Below are 23,211 nucleotides of genomic sequence, written 5' to 3'. Positions count from 1 at the left end.
TGTTGGAACACGTGAGGCAATACTAACCTTACGACTTATCTTAGAAGAAAGATTAAGAAAAGGCAAACCTACGTTTCTAGCATTTGTAGACATAGAGAAAGCTTTTGACAACGTTAACTGGAATACTCTCTTTCAAATTCTGAAGGTGGCAGGGGTCAAATACAGGGAGCAAAAGGCTATTTACAATTTGTACAGAAACCAGATGGCAGTTACAAGAGTCGAGGGGCATGAAAGGGACGCAGTGGTTGGGAAAGGAGTGAGACAGGGTTGTAGCCTCTCCCCAATGTTATTCAATCTGTATATTGAGCAAGCAGTAAAGGAAACAAAAGAAAAATTCGGAGTAGGTATTAAAATTCATGGAGAAGAAGTAAAAACTTTGAGGTTCGCCGATGACATTGTAATTCTGTCAGAGACAGCAAAGGACTTGGAAGAGCAGTTGAACGGAATGGACAGTGTCTTGAAAGGAGTTTATAAGATGAACATCAACAAAAGCAAAACGAGGATAATGGAATGTAGTCAAATTAAATCGGGTGATGCTGAGGGAATTAGATTAGGAAATGAGACACTTAAAGTAGTAAAGGAGTTTTGCTATTTAGGGAGTAAAATAACTGATGATGGTCGAAGTAGAGAGGATATTAAATGTAGACTGGCAATGGCAAGGAAATCGTTTCTGAAGAAGAGAAATTTATTAACATCGAGTATAGATTTAAGTGTCAGGAAGTCGTTTCTGAAAGTATTTGTATGGAGTGTAGCCATGTATGGAAGTGAAACATGGACGATAACCAGTTTGGACAAGAAGAGAATAGAAGCTTTCGAAATGTGGTGCTACAGAAGAATGCTGAAGATAAGGTGGGTAGATCACGTAACTAATGAGGAGGTATTGAATAGGATTGGGGAGAAGAGAAGTTTGTGGCACAACTTGACTAGAAGAAGGGATCGGTTGGTAGGACATGTTTTGAGGCATCAAGGAATCACAAATTTAGCATTGGAGGGCAGCGTGGAGGGTAAAAATCGTGGAGGGAGACCAAGGGATCAATACACTAAGCAGATTCAGAAGGATGTAGGTTACAGTAGGTACTGGGAGATGAAGAAGCTTCCACAGGATAGAGTAGCATGGAGAGCTGCATCAAACCAGTCTCAGGACTGAAGACCACAACAACAACAACAAGAGTGCCTTCATCAGAATTTAGACATTTAAAGTGGTCTGTAACATAATTACAAATTTAAGGGGAGAAAAAAAATTATATAAAAAAGTGTAAGTACTGACTAACAATACAAGACAGAGACAGTACTTACATGTCACATATAAAATAACTATCAGGCTAGAAGACTTTAGTCACAAAATATTTAAAAGGAATGTGTGAAGGCGAACCTCTAAGTGCTGCTCACACCTGTACTTTAAATGTCTAAATGCTGGTGAAGGCACTATTAGAAGTGTTGAAACCTGGTTAATAAGACTAAAAAATTGTGACCGAGGGCTCATTTGTTTCAATTTTAATCCTCACAATCCTTGTTGCTGTCTTTAACTCGGATGTTGCAGCGGTATAACCTGGATTGTCAGCGAGGAGAAGAACCTGTGGAGGTCCCTGCCAGAGGATTCTGCATAAGGTGCCAGCAGAGGGAATGCTACTGGCCATTGCAAATACCCTGTAGCAGATATCAAGGGCACTTTAGACGTTGACAGGAAATGAGCTGGGGCTAACGGCTGTGTCACCATCACAGTCCAAAACTGATGTAATGGGTCTCCATGGTCCCAAGACAGCAGCAGGGAAGGTGGCTTTGGTAGACAGTGGTATTGATCACAGTTTTAGTGGAGCTGGCAGTGTAGCAATATAGTTTACGGGTCACCTGTGCTCCTGAAATGGTGATGCACAGAAGCTTCCTCTGATATACCAGCATCAGCAGGTTCCAGTGGCACACCAGGGCTTCACATTGATTGAAAGAGAACATCTAAGGTCTTTCATGAGTAGTTATCTTGCCCAGAGTTCATCCGTACTTGGGTCCAGTTGTGTGCACCTGGCCTGGAGCCCCACTCAGAAAAACGTCTTCTTGGGGGTATGTGCACAGGAGGTCTAGCAGACGGCATTGGGAGCAGCTGTGTGAAACCCCAGTCGAGCAGTGTGGGTCATCTGTATGTAGCCATGAAGTTTGAGGCTTTGTCCTTTTTTGTCATCTGTAATTCCTTCATCTCAGCTTCTGAATCTGATGCATGGTGAAATGGTATAGTTGTTAGTTGTTAAACACCATTCCTGAAGTAGATAGAAGCAAATTGGTTTATGTGACTAGGGGGGCTGTATCTAAAATAATGGTAATAGTGGCATCTCTAATGGCAAAAATGATTGCAGAGTTTTGGTGGTTGCTGTTGTAGTATGGAGTGCAATATGAAAAACTGAATGAGACATCTGGTACCAAGAGCCATTTGGAGCCCAAGAAGGAGACATTAAAACAGTGTTGGCCTCTCTGATGGCCTTTGCGGACTTGACCTCAGAGAATAATGGTACTGACTGTATCTGTGCTCAGCTTGTGCCCATCTAGACCATCTTCACAATTTCTGCATTGATGCCCAGCTAGCAAGTGTAATATCAGCCCAAGCTTTTCACCTGCACCATGTCCTGTTGGGACCAATGAAGCTGTTGCAACACCTGCTGGCAGAGGGCCCAGGGGGTGACCTCTCAGTGTGTTGAGGTTATTTCACTGTAGGAGAAGATTGGCATCTATGGGAAAATGCTCCAACCACCTCTGTAGGATGTAATAGCACTGAATCCATAATAGTGGAAACCATACTTTCAAATGCTTTCTGAGAGTCAAGGTCAGCATCTGGCTTCATTGAAGGCATTGTAAAATATTCACCATGGGAGTGTTCTGTCCTGGCATGATACTGATTGAGTATTGGAAAATTCTAAGGTAGAGTGCTCAGATTAGCAATTGTTCCACTTAAATCAAACATCTCTGTTTTAAGAAAAGTTAGTTTTCATACATCTCAATGTTTATGACATCATGTCTCCTGAATTGTCTCGTACAATGGTATAATTTTTCAGGGACATTCAGTGGTGTATGTGAGTAATATCTGCAAAATGTGTTGTAAATAGAATTTAGTGAAGAAATAATAAATGAAAACATAATACCCGATGCTGAAATTTTATAGCATGAACAGAAGAAATGTAATAAGCAACCTTCCCCCCCCCCCCCCCCCCCCCACCTTTGTGGGAGGTGTCAGTGAGAAAGAGTTTCCAAAAGGTCAGAAATTATGTGTAAATCTTGTTGGAAGTTGCCGAGTGCTCTCATTCTCGAATACTGAATGCATATGTTGTAGTTGTTTTTGTCATTATCTTTAGTCCAATGGCTGGTTTGATGCTGTTCTCCATGCTGCTCTATCCTGTGCAAGCCTCTTCCTGTTTGAATAATTACTGGAGCCTACATTCTTTTCAATGTGCCTACTGTGTACATCTCCTGGTCTCCCTCTACAATTTTAACCCTCCCCCCTCCATCCCCTCCCATGCGTGCGCGCACACACACACACACACACACACACACACACACACACTCACACTCACACTCACTCTCACTCTTCCCACTAATACTAAGTTTGTGATCCCTTGATGTCTCAGAATGTGCCATATCAACTGATCCCTTCTTTTAGTCAAATTGTGCCACACATTTCTCACCAAATCTGTTCAGTACCTCCTCAATAATTACATGATCTACCCATCTGATCTTCAGCATACATCTGTAGTGCTGCATTTCAAAAGCTTCTACTTGCTGCTTGCTTTATTGTTCATCATTCATGCTTCACTTGCATACATGGCTACAGTCCAGCCAAATACCCCAGAAAAGACTTCCTAACACTTTAAGCTAAGTATGAATTTAATAAATTTTTCTTCTTCAGAAATGCTTTTCTTGCCATATCTTTTGTCTCTTATACCTTGCATACTAGGAAGAATATGCTTTTTTCATGGCTATTTCTTGCAGAGATGTTAATAATTTAGAGGGACTGTCGTCCATCCCAGTTGCTTGGTTTCAGTGCTCTGTCTATTGCTTCTTGCAATCTCATATCTTCCATCTTTTTTCATCTACTTCCCTTTTCATAATATTGTCTTCAGGTTCATTTCCTTTGTATTCTGTATATTCCATTCAGCCTTTACTTACTTGCTTAACATTGGCTTGCCGTCAAAACCCTTGATTCTCATATAGATGTTTCTCGTTTGTCTTTCTGGTATACAGATTTCTTTCATTTCTGTTAAACAGAATGTTTGCAATGATTAAATTGATCTCTGTTCAAAATTCTACCAACCATTTTTCCTTGTTTTCCTTCACCTATTACCACACCCCACAGCTCCCATCACAATTTCAGTACTAGCTCCATTAATGATCTGAATAATTTCTTGTACATCATCATACATTCCTTTAATCTCTTTATCATATACAGAGAGCTTCAAAATTACTTTACAACACTTACCACTTACGCTGTGTTTGAGTTTCAGGCAGCTTAATATCCTGTGTTATCATTGCTCCCTGTGATTTGGTTTGTTGTCATTTTCATTGTTTCATGAGTTTTTATTTTATTTTATTTGTTGTTACTGTTATTCATTGTGGTGTACTGAACAATGTCGGAAAGAAGTTTGTTGGAAGTTAGAAGCGGAAAATTTCCATGTCATTCTTGTGGCCCGAGGATTGCCATATGAGGTCAACTGAAAGAAATGGTTTGTACATTATGTACCTACTGTGAGACTGAAAAACTTAATGGTGGCCCACTGTCTGCATGAACAATTTTAATCAATAGAACTCAACATAAACAAAAACACTGTTGTGAAGATTGTCAAGGAAATGTTTGAGAAATAAAAGAAAGCCGGAATAACATTGAAGCTTGAAACTCGTAGGGAAAAAATATGTTGTATGGGTAAGCAGATTACCAGTGTGGATTCATTTGCTGATAATTTAATTCTCGTCATGGTTATGATCATTAGCGCAGAAAGAAAAATTCAGCAAGTTATTGGTCATCTTTAAGGAACCAGGTCTTTTTCAAGGCAGTCGTATACCGTTTTTCAATTTCCTTAAATGACAACATTGCCTGCTACAGTGATACTTCAACCATCTGTCATAATGATGACTGTGATGTCAGTGGAAATTTTCTGTTGTACACTGAAGAGCCAAAGAAACTGGTAAGTGTAGGGCTCCTGCGAGCACGCAGAAGTGTCTCAGTACGATGTGGCATGGACTCGACTAATGTCTGAAGAAGTGTTGGAGGAAATTGACACCAAGAATCCTGCAGAGCTGTCCATACATCCGTAAGAGTACAAGGGGTGGAGAGCTCTTCTGAACAGCGTGTTGCAAGGCATCCCAGATATGCTCAATAATGTTCATGTCTGGGGAGTTTGGTGGCCAGAAGAAGTATTTAAACTCAGAATAGTGTTCCTGGAGCCACTCTGTAGCAATTGTAGACGTGTGGGGTGTCATATTATCCTGCTGGAATTGTCCAAGTCTGTCGGTATGCACAATAGACATGAATGTATGCAGGTGATCAGGCAGGATGCTTATGTGTCACTTGTCAGAGTCATATCTAGACATGTCAGGGGTCCCTTATCACTCCAGCTGCACACGCCACTACAGAGCCTCCACCAGCTTTAATAGTCCTCTGCCGACATGTGGGATCCACAGATTCATGAGGTTGTCTCCATACCCATACACTCAATCTGCTCAATACAATTTAAAAAGAGACTTGTTCAGCAAGACAACATGTTTCCAGTCATCAACAGTCCAATGTCAGTGCTGATGGGCCCAGGCAGGGTGTAAAGCTTTGTGTCGTGTAGTCATCAAGGGTACACAAGTGGGCCTTTGACTCTAAAAGCACATATTGATGATGTTTTGTTGAATGGTTCACACGCTGACACTTGTTCATGACCCAGCATTGAAATCTGCAGCAATTTGCAGAAGGGTTGCACTCCAGTTATGTGGAACAATTCTCTGTAGTCGTTGTTAGTCCTGTTCTTGCAGGAGCTTTTTCCAGCCGCATTGTTGTTGGAAATTTGATGTTTCACCGGATTCCTGATATTCATGGTACACTCGTGAAAGGATCATATGGGAAAATCCCCACTTCATCGCTACCTTGGAGATGCTGTGTCCCATCACTCATGCACTGACTATAACACCATGTTCAAACTCACTTAAATCTTTATAACCTCCCATTGTAGCAGCAGTAACCAATCTAACAACTGCGCCAGACACTTTTTGTCTTATGCAGGCATTGCCAACTGCAGCGCTGCATTCTGCCTGTTTACATATCTCTGTATTTGAATAAGCATGCCTATATCGGTTTCTTTGGCACTTCGGTGTAGCATGCATACTTATGTATACTAATTTATATTATCATGCTGGATATGGATTTGTGTCTGTCCTGGCCTTTATAATGTGTTCACTGTACTGTTCATAGTGACTCAACAGCATCTATTTTTATTATTATTATTATTATTATTATTAATTATCGAGTCTATGCCAGCATTACGCCTATTTGATTTTGTGTTAATAACCATGTACTCATATGACCAGGCGTCTTGTTTTTCCTACTACTGTACCCGACTAATTCCCATTGCATTCTAACTTCAATCTGTCCATTTCTCTTTTTAAATTCTGTAACCTACCTATCTTATTAAAGTCTCTCAACATTCCACACTATGACCCATAGAACACCAGATTAATTTTTCCTGAAAACTATGTTCTTTCAGGTAATCCCCGCTCAGAGATCCGATTGTGGGACTATTTTATACAATGAGATGATGCCATCATCATTAAACCATACAGCAGAGCTACATGTCTTCAAGAAATGTAATTACTGTTGTTTCCTTATGCTTTCAGCCATTCACAGTACCAACGTAGCACACCATATGTTAGTCTAGACCTGTTTATACGTGGGCTGATTTTTTTCTCTCCCCAAACCTCCGATAGGCTATAAATTAGACAAGTTCATAGAAAACCATTATTTTATTACCAAAAGTTTGTGCACTTATGATTACCTTTCAACTTAATCACTGAAAAGATTGAGACACTTTTCGTACCTGTGGACAAGCTTTGCAATACTGTCTTCAAAATATGTTGCTGTCAGTGATTGCAAATGAGCATTTATGTTGTTTTGAAGATCTTCGTTGGTTTTAAAGCGCTGCCCTCCTACCCACGGTTTCATTCAGCATTCCTCTTCATTTATTTTGGATGATCAAATTTGCATTTGACTTCAGGAATTGTGTTGATCCATGACAACGCTCGTCCACAGACTGCTGTCACAACCCAACGGCTCCGTGAACAATTTCAATGGGACATTTTTGATCATCCTCCATACAGTCCTGACCTGGCACCCAGTGACTCTCGCGTTTTCCCTCAAATGAGGTTGCACCTACTGAACAGCTATCTGTAGCATTGAGGCATGAAAAGCTCCCACCAAGCCAAAGTGCATAGTTTGTGGGAGGAACTGTAAGGATAATTGAAAAATGCATGTGTAATTATTTTATACCAGTTCTGTCACCTCATTGACATCATAAGGTTTGTGTTAAGTGTCAGCAAATGTTGCTGACCCAGCTTTGAAAAATCTTTGATCCTTTGTGTTTCCTCATAGATGTCCTGACACTAGTTCAGCCCCCACAAAAATCTTATAAGCCCTTATGTCCATAAAATAAAGGTTGTTTATGAATTTGAGAGTGAACAGAAAGAACTTGAATTTCTAATTGGTAGTTGTATTTTAACTACAGCTTTTCATGTGTTTGTTCTAGAACCTGTGAAAAAGTACATTTATTTGGTACACCATGTTTTTACAGTTAATAATTACTGACTATAGAAATATAGTGATGGTGTCTTCCTCTGTTTCAGTGTGAAGATGACGAGGTAGATGATAGCATGTTAGCAATGCTTAAGGATGTTAATCCAAAGAAATATGCTCTTCTCAAAGCCCGGTTAATTGCACCATCAAAGGGATCTGGACCATGTCCAGCACCTGTTTTTCCTGGGCACCAAGAATTTTTTAAGAATTTTGTATTAGAAGCTTCACATTCAGTTTTCAACAAACACCTCAGTGACAGTTTAGCACATGAAATACTCTCTCTCGACTGTACAGATTTCAATGCATCTGATGTTGGTGATACAGGTAAGCATAATTATTTACTCTGTATTATGAAGATTGTATAGTACTGATATGTGAAGTCAGTATAGTTCATGTGCGCGCGCACACACACAGACACACAAAACACACGCGCGCACACACACAGACACACACACACACACGGCTGATGGAAGTAACTATATTGATCGTATTCCAGTCACTTCCAGCTCTAACTAGTAAATAGCACATGTTTTCTTGCATGTAACACATCAGCAAGGTGATTTCAAGCTCATTTAGACATTTCTACATGTCATTTCTGCTTATTTAACCACAAATGCTGTCATGCCTTTAGCCACTACACTGAGAATTGAATTTATTTTTAAGGAATGTGTGTGTGTGTGTGTGTGTGTGTGTGTGTGTGTGTGTGTGTATTTTGGTGGCATTGTGTTGTTACCACTGGGTTTGCTTACATTAAGAATGCTCCTGTACTTGTATATGCTTACACATTGATTTGAGAATGACCAAATAAATCTAAACAATAAGTTGGCGATGGTCCTGAATTGTAAGTGTTCATAACTCATAAGATGCAGAGCAAACACACTAAACAGTGAGCTTGCCATCTTGGCAAATAAAAATTATATGGAAACAGACAAAAGGGAAAATTATTTGAGAAAGATAGTTATACAAATAGTAAAAGATGTGGCAAGTACAAAGAAAGCACAAGGAAGGAAATATCAAATGTACAAGGAAGCTGCTGGATAGTAAAGGCCTGCTCAAGAATTTTTTCTGAGATTATGGTCTTTAGTTGGTTATAAGCACATTTGTTGTTCCTACACATTTTCTAATTTCATCTGCCCACTTCCCATAGGATCATATTTGCACTCTTTTTCTATCAGTCTGCACTTAGCATAGTTCTTGTTTGATCCATCTATCCTCCATTTGTATGGCTACATGCCTTGTCCATCTCTAATTCAAATACATTATAATCATAATTGTATCTTCCTCTCAGTACTGTTCACTGATCAGTTAGCTTGTTTCCCATCCCTTTTCGTAATTCCCGATGTAAATCTCTTGATTGCTGACTTAGCAATTCTCTGTTTTCCAAGGTTCCTGCAGTAAAAGGTCATGTCTTACTGCTACAAGTGAAAGCTGATAGTAGACACTTGGGCACATTGGAAGCTCAGTTTTGAATACTCTGTTTGGTTTGTCAAAAGTAGTCCAGGCTATTTTTACTCATCTGTTTATTTCTTTTATTACCAATTCAGTCATTGTCTTTGACTGCCCTGAATGTCAAAACTCCTAGCCAGATCCTTTGACTTCACTGTTAATGAACAATTTTTTGTGTTTGTTGGTGTCTTGGTCTTCAGTCCAAAGACTGGTTTGATGCAGCTGTGTACACTACTCATTTTAGTCCTGTGCAAGCCTCTTCATGGCCAAAAAACTACTGCAACCTAAGTGCTTTTTGAACCTGAATCCTGTAGTCATCTCTTGGTCTCCCTCACATTTACCAGCACTGAACTGGTAGTCCTCTGATGTCTCAGAATGTCAACCGATCCCTTCTTTTAGTCAAGTTGCGCCACAATTTTTTTTCCCTCCAGTTCTGTTCAGTACATGCGCATTGGGTACATGGTCTTCCCATCTAATCTTCAACATTTTTCCTGTAGCACCAAATTTCAAGTGCTTATATTCATTTCTTGTCTGAACTGTTTATCACCCCTGTATCACGTCCATACAATGATACTCTCCTGGTAGATACCTTCAAAGAGACTTCCTAACACTGAAATCTATGTTTGGTGTTAATGAATTTCTCTTCATCGCAAATACTTTTCTCGCATTGCCCGTCCCCGTTTTATATCCTCTCTGCTTCGACCATCATCAGTTATTTTACTGCTCAAATAGCAAAACTCATCTTCTACTGTTAGTATCTCGTTTTTCTGGATTTATTTATACTAATTTTCATTATCCTTGTTTTGCTTTTGATGATATTAATCATACACTCCTGGAAATGGAAAAAAGAACACATTGACACCGGTGTGTCAGACCCACCATACTTGCTCCGGACACTGCGAGAGGGCTGTACAAGCAATGATCACACGCACGGCACAGCGGACACACCAGGAACCGCGGTGTTGGCCGTCGAATGGCGCTAGCTGCGCAGCATTTGTGCACCGCCGCCGTCAGTGTCAGCCAGTTTGCCGTGGCATACGGAGCTCCATCGCAGTCTTTAACACTGGTAGCATGCCGCGACAGCGTGGACGTGAACCGTATGTGCAGTTGACGGACTTTGAGCGAGGGCGTATAGTGGGCATGCGGGAGGCCGGGTGGACGTACCGCCGAATTGCTCAACACGTGGGGCGTGAGGTCTCCACAGTACATCGATGTTGTCGCCAGTGGTCGGCGGAAGGTGCACGTGCCCGTCGACCTGGGACCGGACCGCAGCGGCGCACGGATGCACGCCAAGACCGTAGGATCCTACGCAGTGCCGTAGGGGACCGCACCGCCACTTCCCAGCAAATTAGGGACACTGTTGCTCCTGGGGTATCGGCGAGGACCATTCGCAACCGTCTCCATGAAGCTGGGCTACGGTCCCGCACACCGTTAGGCCGTCTTCCGCTCACGCCCCAACATCGTGCAGCCCGCCTCCAGTGGTGTCGCAACAGGCGTGAATGGAGAGACGAATGGAGACGTGTCGTCTTCAGCGATGAGAGTCGCTTCTGCCTTGGTGCCAATGATGGTCGTATGCGTGTTTGGCGCCGTGCAGGTGAGCGCCACAATCAGGACTGCGTACGACCGAGGCACACAGGGCCAACACCCGGCATCATGGTGTGGGGAGCGATCTCCTACACTGGCCGTACACCACTGGTGATCGTCGAGGGGACACTGAATAGTGCACGGTACATCCAAACCGTCATCGAACCCATTGTTCTACCATTCGTAGACCGGCAAGGGAACTTGCTGTTCCAACAGGACAATGCACGTCCGCATGTATCCCGTGCCACCCAACGTGCTCTAGAAGGTGTAAGTCAATTACCCTGGCCAGCAAGATCTCCGGATCTGTCCCCCATTGAGCATGTTTGGGACTGGATGAAGCGTCGTCTCACGCGGTCTGCACGTCCAGCACGAACGCTGGTCCAACTGAGGCGCCAGGTGGAAATGGCATGGCAAGCTGTTCCACAGGACTACATCCAGCATCTCTACGATCGTCTCCATGGGAGAATAGCAGCCTGCATTGCTGCGAAAGGTGGATATACACTGTACTAGTGCCGACATTGTGCATGCTCTGTTGCCTGTGTCTATGTGCCTGTGGTTCTGTCAGTGTGATCATGTGATGTATCTGACCCCAGGAATGTGTCAATAAAGTTTCCCCTTCCTGGGACAATGAATTCACGGTGTTCTTATTTCAATTTCCAGGAGTGTATATTCTCCTTTCAAGACACTGTCCATTCCATTCAACTGCTCTTGCGAGCACATTGGTGTCTCTGACTGAATTACAGTGTCAAGTTTTTATTTCTTCTCTGTTAACTTTAATTCTGTCTCAAAATTTATCTTTGGTTTCCTTTACTGTTTGCTCAATAAACAAATTAAATAACATCATGGATAGGCTACAGCTCTGCCTCACTCCCTTCTGTGTCTCTCAACTCTTTTTTTGTGTTTGTTATACAGTATTTTAGGGTTTATAATAATTAAATTTTAGGGCTATTTTCAAACTTGCTGCATCAAGTTCTGCCATTTGTTTTTGAAGTTGATCTGCAGCACAGGCAGACAGTGCAGTGTCTTCTACAAAACAAATGTGCCTTACTTATGTTGCATTTGCACATATTTCTACTTCTCACTGAATGCCAAAAGATAATATTGACTTAAGAGTTAATAGTTCTCTTGCTACACGACTGGCTCGCAAGCTGATTTTGTTGATCTTAGGATCTGAATCGTAGAAACACTCAGGTCCATACAGAGACTGCTGGGAGCATGACTCTGCTTAGATTTAACACCTTCACTTGTGTTACCAAACTATTCAGGCTGTGGCAGCCTTCTGTACCATGGATAGGGTTTTTACAGCCCCTATTGTATGAATGAGATCCTAGGATGTTGGTCTATGACCTTACAGATAAAAGAAAATTAATCCAGTTTTTTGCCATAATTTTTTCTCAAATTTGTGCTACTGTGTTCTTCGTAGTTGAACAGCAATGCAGTTGTCTCCATCACCAAAAGAATTATGACATTGTGTGATGTGTTTCAAGAGAAAAGGAAGTAATGAAGCAATGCAGTGAAGCCAAGAAACATGTCTTGTAAAATCAGTACAGCTGCTTCCTACTCCATTCTGTAACATCACCAGTGCCCAACTGCTCTAGGCAGTTCATCATAATACAAGTAAATCTATTTTGCTAGTAGGTGGCATTATAGGGGTGTGAACATAAGAAAGCAGATGGTGAGTGAACTAACTGCAAACACAATAAAAGACATGGTTGTAAGAAATCCCCTGTTTAGTAGGTCGTGGAGTGGGAGCATACATATAAGTAGTATAATATAGCTTGATGACATGTAAAAGACTGCCTGATGGAGCCAGTGCATGGCAATATAAAGAGCATTTACTCAATTCACCCATGAGGGGCCATTGGCTATCAGGTTCAGGTGATTAAGTCACATCCACAGTTGGCGGCCTATGATGTGGTCCAGCAGTGGCCAAATGTGGGCCAGCAGTGGCCAAATGGTGCGATTCTCGAATGTGTGACATGCAGTGTGGTTGTGGTGGCAGAGGTCTAGTAATGTGCAGGTTAATACACAACTCCTTCCTTTGCAGGAAGGGAGAGGGGAGCTATCCAATGTCGACTCCAATATGACGCATTGTTGGTTGACAAATCCATAATGTCAGAAGTGGTCGTACTGGGTGCAAACAGTTACTGGTGCAGGTAGACCTGTGAGTTGGAGCAGAAATGGCATGAATGCAAATATGTACATCTTCTGTCCTCTCCAGGAGTACAAAGAGATAACCCATGTTTCCTGTATGCGGGATCATGTTGACATCCGATTCTTTGCGAGATTGCATGAGCCAGGCAGCTGTGGTGACTGGAGGGAGTGTAGATGGCACTGGAAGGTAGAGTTGGTGGAGGTGATGCCTGTGTCAGTGTAGGAGGTGTTGGTCTCAGTGGAGGAGGCACCTCTGGTGGTATATGAGGTGCCTGAGCCTGAGGGTGTGCCAGTGAGGCCCAGGCGACCTCTCCTGTGAGAGAAGGCACCACAGAGGTGTCAAGAGGTGAGTTGCAATATCTGCATGAGGCTAGCTCACTGACAGAGCAGCTAGAGAACATGATGAGCATACACGACCTATGTGGTTTATTGCCCACAACAAACAGCGATGCTGGTGGAGGAGGGGACAGCACAACGATCCACAAGTAGAAGGTGTCAGCATCCACCTAAGGATGCATCTGGTTGTAGTAGCGTGCCACAAAGTGCTCGTCGGTACACACCATGAACACATGGTGCCTGCATTGGCTGTGGATGATGTGTGGAACTGGGAGCTCTGGGCGCAGACTGCGATGATGTTGGCACTGCTTCAGGACGCCTGTCTGGCAGCAGAAGATTGAGCAGTGTCTGCATCTGCCAGCCATGCAATAGTTCCACTGGGCTCTTGTCCCAGTTTGGGGCCGTTCTGTAAGAACTAAGACTGAATGTAAGTGCCTCTTCTGCCAGAAATTCTATAACATACTATTTTTAAAGTCCACACAAGATGATTTGCTTCACTATTGGGTTGCCAATGAAAGGGAGATGCCGTGATGTGGCAGGTGCCATTGGGTGAACAAAAATCGTTGAAAGATAGAGCCGAAAATGAGGACCATTATCTGAAACCACTGTACAAAGTAGGCCTTCGATAGAAAAAATTGCTGACAACGCGTCGACCATTGCATCTGCTGTGGTAGATGGGACAGCGAACAACATAAGGAAGCTTGGAAAAGGCATCAAGAACTAACAACTGAGAAGTGTCTAAGAAAGGTCCAGCAAAGTCAGTATGGGTTCTTTACCAAGGTAGTGTGTGCACTGACCGAGGGGAAAAATAGTATGCGATGCTGCCTGCCGATTTGGACAGGCCATGATCAGGTGCTCCACCTTGCAATCAGTATCAGGCAAGAACCTGGGGTGTAAACCCCACCCCCCCACCCCCCCCTCCCCTCTGTCAACAGGAGAGACACCAACTAACAAGGAAAGACAATGATGGAAAGCATAGAAGTTCCACAATGGGTTGGATGTCTGGCCTGGCAGACAGTCAGGCCACCTGTGTCGTATCAGATGCGCAACTTGTGTAAGCACGGCTGCTGATGCAATCCTGGAGCTGTTAATAGAAACCATAAGTAGTCTGCCTTGCTTATGGGTCAAGTTGAAAACATATATGTTTACCAAGTTGTAAGCTAGATTAAGAAAAGGCAAACCTACGTATCTAGCATTTGTAGACTTGGAGAAAGCTTTTGACAATGTTGACTGGAACACGCTCTTTCAAATTCTGAAGGTGGCAGGGGTAAAATACAGGGAGTGAAAGGCTATTTACAATTTGTACAGAAACCAGATGGCAGTTATAAGAGTTGAGGGACATGAAAGGGAAGCAGTGGTTGGGAAGGGAGTGAGACAGGGTTGTAGTGTCTCCCTGATGTTATTCAATTTATATATTGAGCAAGCAGTGAAGGAAACAAAAGAAAAATTCGGAGTAGGTATTAAAATCCATGGAGAAGAAATAAAAACTTTGAGGTTCGCCGATGACATTGTAATTCTGTCAGAGACAGCAAAGGACTTGGAAGAGCAGTTGAATGGAATGGATAGTGTCTTGAAAGGAGGGTATAAGATGAACATCAACAAAAGCAAAACAAGGATAATGGAATGTAGTCGATTTAAGTCAGATGATGCTGAGGGAATTAGATTAGGAAATGAGACACTTAAAGTAGTAAAGGAATTTTGCTGTTTGTGGAGCAAAATAAATGATTATGGTCGAAGTAGAGAGGATATAAAATGTAGACTGGAAATGGCAAGGAAAGCGTTTCTGAAGAAGAGAAATTTGTTTACATCGAATATAGATTTAAGTGTCAGGAAGTCATTTCTGAAAGTATTTGTATGGAGTGCAGCCATGTATGGAAGTGAAACATGGACGATATATAGTTCGGACAAGAAGAGAATAGAAGCTTTTGAAATGTGGTGCTACAGAAGAATGCTGAAGATTAGATGGGTAGATCACATAACTAATGAGGAAGTATTGAATAGAATTGGGGAGAAGAGAAGTTTGCGGCACAACTTGACTAGAAGAAGGGATCGGTTGGTAGGACATGTGTTGAGGCATCAAGGGATCACCAATTTAGTATTGGAGGGCAGTGTGGAGGGTAAAAATCGTAGACGGAGACCAAGAGATGAATACACTAAGCAAATTCACAAGGATGTAGGTTGCAGTAGGTACGGGAGATGAAGAAGCTTGCACAGGATAGAGTAGCATGGAGAGCTGCATCAAACCAGTCTCAGGACTGAAGACCACAACAACAACAAGTTGTAAGGCCACAGGGGAAAGTGGAACAATATTTGTTTTTAAGCATCACATATGCATGTTCACAGGCCAGGACCACTTGAAAAGAATGTTTTTATGAAGCAACTGGTGCAGGTGGTGAGAGTGGCTGCACATGTAGAAACCTGTGGTAGTATGCTATTTTACCAAGGAACACCTGTAGTTCCCGCTAATTGGTCAGGTGAGGCAAAGCTGTAACAGTGGTGACACGCTTTTCCAGTGGCCGAACGTGACCGAGATACTCAACAGCAGGATGAAGAGATTGTGACTTTGTATGACACCCTGTATGGCCTGCAGTTGCAAAACAGTAAACAGAGGACAGAGGTTACATAAGTCTTCTTCTGTCATAGTGCCCATTACTACAGTATCATTAAGATAGTTGGTGCAGTGAGGAACCTCCATCTTGAGTTGCTCCAAACAGCATTGGAAAGTGGCTCGGGCACTAGCCACGCCAAACATTAAACATTGATATTGATAAATCCCAAAGAGAGTGTTCATGGCAAGCAGTTGTTTGTATTCATCACCTAATGAAACCTGCAGATTAGCCTCAGCTAAGACAATTTTGGAAAAGGCAAAGGGTAAATGTCAGCAACAGACTGTACCTTTAAAGTCTCCACAGTCAGAACTGACCCAACAGTTTATTGACAATCACCAAATGCATAGCCCATAGTCCACTCACTTTTGGAAATCAGTCAAGAGGCACATAGAGATGTCAACCAATCAAATTTGGACTTAACTTTTTCACATAAGAACACGGGTATGAGCACGCCCGGAAAAAAATGCAGCCAAGCCAAAGGTTTAAGCTTGATGTGTGCTGTGAAGTTGTTCACACACCCTAATCCCTCAGGAAACAAATTCAAAAATTCGGAATGTATAGAATCGATGCCTTCATAAGGAACCAGAACTGTTACAAGATGTAGTGTCAGTAATAGAAAATTCAAAAGCAACAAAAACGTCTAACCCAAATAAATTCTCAGTATAAAGATGCCAGTTGTGTTACCCATTGTGGCCTGTTGCTACGTGCAGAGGTGTGTTTCATTATCAGTGACTTCGACACTTTGAGTTGGTGGCCTGTAACATGGGAAACCTCAAAAGACTGAGCCATGTTTAAAACTTCTTCCAAGGAAGGATCATCAAATTGATGTGCTCTCTGATGAACTTCCTTATTGAGAGCTTGGTGCCTGATCACATTGTGTTCCAAGGAGTCTGAATAGGATTCCTTGGAGGTTTTAGTAATAAAGTGACATGGCTCAATCCTTGCAGTTCCACCACCCAAACCCTATAAGACTGATGTTGTTGCTTGTGGCACTGGTAAAATTCAGTGTGGGCAGCAATGACATTGATATGATTGCGATGATAAGAGGACAACAAACTAAACATGATGTCAAAAGAGAACGAGGCTGGTTCCTGCAAATCGACTAATAGACACAGCAACTGGTGCATGCAAGGAGCAATCTATGACAAAAACAAAGCCATGCAATTGTCCACACCTGTCACCCTAAATGCAACAAAGTGTTGGTGCAGACTTTTTTCACAAGCTTCCAATCTTCAGCAGAGTCGTCATACAGTCAAAATGGCAGCAGGTGCACCTGAGATGGTGGAGCATGAACAGTCAATGTAGGCACGAGTATTTCGAAGGCGGCTGTAGTAAGTTGCTGCTAGTGGAGAAGTGGTTGAAGTACTGCCTCCATGGAGAAGTTACACGAAAAAATAGTCACTGAAGTTGAGTACACAAAAGTTCTACTTATCGTCACTTCTGTTCTAACTCTGAACACAATAAAAGACATGGTTATAAGAAATCCACTATTTATTAGATCACAGTGTGACAGCATACACATAAGTAGTATAACACAGCTTAGTGACATGTACAAGACTGCCAGCCAGAGCCAGTGCACAGCAATATCAAAAGCATTTGCCTACCAGGGGCTATTGGCTGTCAGCTGGAGGCGGAGCAGTTTAATGGTGTGACACTTAGATGTGTGGCACATGACACAGTGGATGGAGTGGAGGTGTAGTAATTTGTATCTTATTACAGTGAGGCAATGCACAATGGCAAGAAGCAGTGAACTACGTGACACTCCAGCAAATAGTATCACTGTGCCAGATGTGCTTGTAGCTTGCACTTCTAGATGCGTGTAGACTGTTTAGTGTTGTTTTTCGTGTTAGTTTAAGTATGGTGATAGTACTTAATGGTGACAGCACTCAGCCACAATAGCGTTCGTTATGTGTGCCATAATACAAATACAACAAATATCGTATTAAGAAGTGACAGCAAGAGTTTTCTGAGCATATAATACTAGGGAGGCTCAGAGGCAGAAACAGTGGCCCAGTGCAGTGTTCATGCACCTTTTTCCGTGCATACCATTGTAGTGAGAGAAATGCTTATGAAATCAGGAAAATTGTTAATGAAGGAATCAAATTGTACTAACAAGTTGGTAGCTGCAACATTTCAAGGTTGCTGGAATTTGAACATAAAAAATTATACAAATCTAAATGGTACATAAATTTCAACCAAAATGTTAAAAGCAATAATACTTGGCAAAATTGGGGTTACAAATAGATCGATAAGTATCAAACTTAAAGATGTGGAAGAAAAGGAACAGGAACATATTACGATTGCAAGGAACCATTGCCATTTGTGGTGTAGTAGCAGGAAATGCTTGTAACATTGAGTTTGGCATTACATCCACAGTACAAAAAAATTATCAGTCATTGTAGTTAAAATTTCTACCACAGCCATTAATGATGTAGTAGCAGGAAGTGTTTATAACATCAAGGTTGGTCATTACAAAAAAAAAAAAAAAGTTGAGGTCACTGCAGTTAAAAATTTCTGCCAATAAGGTCATTGCTCAAGCAGTTAAAGCTGCTGAAATGCACATATGGCAATATTCAGTATGCGAATTTCAACCAATATACAGTAGAGACTCAGTTAACCTGACTAATTATTGTCGTAAGCCATTTGGGTAGTCAAAAATCTGGATAATTGCATGTATGAAGACTGGCAGTTTTTGTATTATTAACACTAGGAAGATGACCCATGTCACCCACACATAGTTATCTTTTAGTTATGTTGGCTTCCAATTATATTTCTAGGTTAATACATAATGTTAGGTGTTTATTCAAAACAACAAAAACAAATTCAGCTTATTAAAATCAAGAAAAATCAATCTAATAAACACCTTTGTATGTATACACCTACTTTCTTCAAATTACTAGAATACTGTAAACATATTCATGAAATAGCTAACACAAGTCACATAGGACAGTCACTGTAGTTCAGTTTTATTCAAAATAATTTGTGGTTGTCATTTGAAGTGAACAGTTTTTCTGTTCATTGCTGCTATATCATAAACCTGTTTTGGTTGCAGTAGACCCATGGTATCACAGCCTGTCTGTTTTTTGAACCATTTGAAAGCCATTTCTAGGCCTTGAAATGCTTTTGCATGAGATGGTCCTGTATAATTTTCTGTGCCTACATTTTCTTCTGCATTCTTCTTCTTGCATTTTCTGCTGTTCAGTTCCCTACAGTATGTTTTCAACAATTTTGGCATCCATCATGATCTGAAAACCTTGATAATTACTGTTACAAATGAGCCACTCTTTCATATAATCACCATCATATTCCTAGCTTATTTCTTTGTTCCAAAAGAGATTCAACCGGATCGGGTTTTGAATTTTCGTGCTCCCATTTTAGTATTCTGTTATAGGCTTCATTCAGAGTCTTTCTTTCAATCAATTCCAATGCATCTACAGACATGTAACAACACTCCTTTAAATTTGTTTACTTGAAAAATGACAAAACTACTTCTATATTATCTTCATCAACAGATGACAATCTATGTAATAGTTGTTTTATGTTTCAATAACACTTTGATTCATTGGTTGTGGCCAAGGATTTTACATTAGAAGCAAAAATTGTATTTTTAACATCCCGTTTGCTCTCTCTAACAGTTCAGCCAGTAAAAGTGGGACTTATTCTTGTTTACTTAGTTTGTTTTGAATTTTATTTTCTGTAGGGATGAAAATGTTCTCATACCAGTCAATGAATATTTTGGTGTTCATTCGTGTGCGTTTTTGGTTTTTATAAATTAAGGGATCCTGTATTTTTGAAGAACCTGGGGCTTTTGGATCTACCTACCGAGCGAGGTGGCGCAGTGGTTAGACACTGGACTCGCATTCGGGAGGACGACGGTTCAATCCCACGTCCGGCCATCCTGATTTAGGTTTTCCGTGATTTCCCTAAATCGCTCCAGGCAAATGCCGGGATGGTTCCTTTCAAAGGGCACGGCCAACTTCCTTCCCCGTCCTCCTCCAACCCGATGAGACCGATGACCTCGCTGTCTGGTCTCCTTCCCCAAAACAACCAACCAACCTTTTGGATCTACCAATGAGGAGTAAAGGTATTCCATGAAGGTCCCAGTAGCGTTTGTGCAAACAAATATCATTAATCATTCTTTACTATTTTTGTATCCTGGAGTTGAACTCTCTTGCCAAAGATTGTGATGGTAATGATTTCTAATTTAATCCGGTTTCATAAGCATTGTAAGCAAAGTCCAAGTCATAGTCATTTTCGTCCACTTCTTTTTTAAAACCACATGTAAAAGAATTTGTTGCATCTACATCAACTGATGTTTTTTCTCCTTCTATTTCCAATTGTTGAATTCTCTGACGAGATTTAAATTTTCCAATCATCTGTTACATGCCACAAATGTTTCATCGTCACCTATTTTCTTATTTTATCTGTAATTCCTTTTCAAAGAGCAGTGGATCAGATGTCTTCACTATCAGGTTTGCAGGTGTGCTTCAAAACTGAATTGGTACTCTTCTGAATATCATTAATCATAGAAATACCTACATCATACTTCACAGCTAACTTACAACCAGTTTCTCCTTTTCAATGAATGAATGCAGTTTTATTTTCTCTCTAAGTGCTGACACCACTCTCTTGCACTTGACATTTTTAAGTACAGATGCGACTTGGTGCAGTGGCATGGTTACTGGCAACTGTAACTCAAACAATAATGAAACATGTGCTGTCTAACTCAAACAATAATGAAATACATGGGGCAGAGATCATGCTTGGTGCAGGAGGGTAGTGCCAGTGCGACATGTCAGTGCACGCACAGACTAGAGTATAAAGATATTCCCTCGCAGTTGACAATCTGGATAATTGCTAATCCATATAAATCATGTCCATGTAATTGAATCTCCACTATATTTGAAAACAATAATACATAACAGTCAAAATAATAAAAGATAAAAAAAGAAATGATAAAGGAAGGGAAAAGTCACATTTATTATAATTAAAAGGAATAACCATAAATATGGCTTAGTGGAAAGTTACACTTGTAACATAGTGATCAACAGTCGCTGCATTGTACTACAAAACATTGATCAGTTACTACAGTTTTGTTAACAACCCCAAATGAAACAGAACAGAGCCACATCAGTGACACCACAAGTACTGCTGATCACAGCACCCAACACAAAATTAAATTGAAAAAGTCATGACTCACCACCAAGAATTGCTGATAATTTTTTTATATACAGCCAGTAGTTTTTATATTATTTGGCACCATTGATTTTATATTGCCTTTTATGTTGTTGTAAATATCATTGTACTTAATGATGGTCTGTGGACTGAAACTGGTGGTACAAAAAAGAAATTTTTGTCACCAGCTCTTGGCAGTGAATTACTTCTTCAAATATTTACCACCTGTAGGGCACCACATTCTTAAAACAATATAAATTGTGTAAGTGTTTAAACAGTTTCTAAGGAAAATATTATACAATTTGAAATGAGGCAGATAAGGAACAAAATATAACATGAAACATCATGTTTAAAATACAAGTACTGCGTATGGTTCAAAAAGGTAAGTAAAATGTGTTTTTGGTGACCAGTTTTATCATACAGTGATAATCCAGTGCAGTGCTGTTTAATTAACCTACAGAGGATCAGAGTTAATCCAAGTGACCATCACGCATGGAAAAAAATATGCTGAAGCCACTTTTTTTTCTCTTACAACGTGATCATCTTATTTTTTGTGGTGTGGCAGGATCTGTTTCTTCGAGGACGTCAAGTGTGGTGCCCTTCAGTGCTGAATGTAAACTTTCCATGTTTCCTTCATTAGACTGTAGTATGTAATTATTTTCTCTAAAATGGGATCATAACACTCAAATTATTAACATAAGTGGGCCTCCTGAAACACGTGTTGAAATCATGCCATCCACTCAATATAACAGTCTTGGCGAGACTTTCAACTTGTAAATGCCTACTCTGTTAGTCCTTCATTGCCAGCCTGGTTGGAGACATGAACCCAACATTCTTTGCAATGGTGTCATGTTCTGTAGTACATGAACAGAACATTTCACTCGTTTTGTTTTTGTTGAGGCACAGATGGTTTTTGTGCAGTTATTGCTGAAAGAATGGAATGCAAAAACCTACTTATCTTTCTTACATTATATCCATTGACCTAGTCAACTTGGATAATAGTACTGAGTTCCTGATCATGTGCATCATGGCTAAGGTTTAACTTTGCTGGCCTATGTAACATAACATGAAAATAAAGAGTACTAATGCACCAAGGGGTAATTTTGAGACCATTATAGTATGGCTGTTACTGTAGTGACCATGCATGTACCCAGGTGAAGTGCTCTGTTAGCGTCAATCGCTGTCTCAGTCTTTCTCCATGTGGAAAGTTCAGCTTATTCACAAGTACTTTCAATTTCAGGAGCAACATTTGCTAATTGACTGTTGAGTTAGGTGAGGAGCAGTGCCATATTGTAAGCCCTTGTTTAACAAGAGACAGTCTAATAGCTCAGTGTCATTTAAGTATTCGATCTTCAAATTTATGGTTGCTAATATTACAAGAGTTACCCTAATTATTAGAGTGATATATATTAACAGCCAAAGTTTTCATTGGTGCCTGAGAAATACGGATTACTGTTCAGCCTCAGTGTCATCAACCAGAACATTGAAACATAAGAAAATTGTGACAAAAGTTAGAAGTTATATTAGGATCACTTGAAGTTGCATGGCTTTAACATTACTTAAATGCTTCACTTTATATGTGTCTCTAATCTCTTTTCTTAACCCAAGTATTTTCAAACCGAGATTTGATTTGTAATCCATTGACAGATGAGTTTTGCTTGGTTCAGAATAACACCATTGGATGAATATCGTTTACTGAATCTAATTTTCATAACATTATGCATGATGTTACATTTAAAAATATACCACAGTTTTACATTTCCATATGCCAGACAAAGCAGATATTTTATCACTTTACACGAAAGACTTCATCTTGGTTATTTGTAACTAAATAGTGTAATCTTAGTACACATGAAACATGACTTTCTGTACATATGTCAGACAGCATATTGTTTTTGCTATCACATACATTAGCACTGCAAGCCACTTGCTCAGATTTGGCTAGTAAATAATGGAAAATCCAGGATGGAATAATTGTGTTTCTTCTTTCAAGTTCAGCCTTCCACAAGCCATCTATCCTCTCCAGCACACCTACATAGTTGTTTCCTATTCTCTGCTCCTCTCCTTTCACCCCCACAGCACAGCCTCCTGACACTGCACCTAGCA

General features: G+C 40.8%; 1 protein-coding gene across 1 annotated transcript in view; it reads left to right on the top strand.

The window, feature by feature from the left end:
• The window catches only part of LOC126202907 (codanin-1), a 185,846-nt gene that overhangs the window by 61,432 nt on the left and 101,203 nt on the right, over positions 1-23,211 (top strand). Inside the window, exon 5 of the mRNA XM_049936987.1 lies at positions 7,852-8,125. Within this exon, the coding sequence (XP_049792944.1) occupies positions 7,852-8,125 (274 nt within the window). The remainder of the gene's footprint in view (positions 1-7,851; positions 8,126-23,211) is intronic.

Source organism: Schistocerca nitens, chromosome 9, assembly GCF_023898315.1.
Source record: "Schistocerca nitens isolate TAMUIC-IGC-003100 chromosome 9, iqSchNite1.1, whole genome shotgun sequence".
NCBI classification, from domain to species: Eukaryota; Metazoa; Arthropoda; class Insecta; order Orthoptera; family Acrididae; genus Schistocerca; species Schistocerca nitens.
The sequence above is the reverse complement of the archived record's forward strand: the minus strand, read 5'-3'. Positions and strand labels throughout refer to the sequence as shown.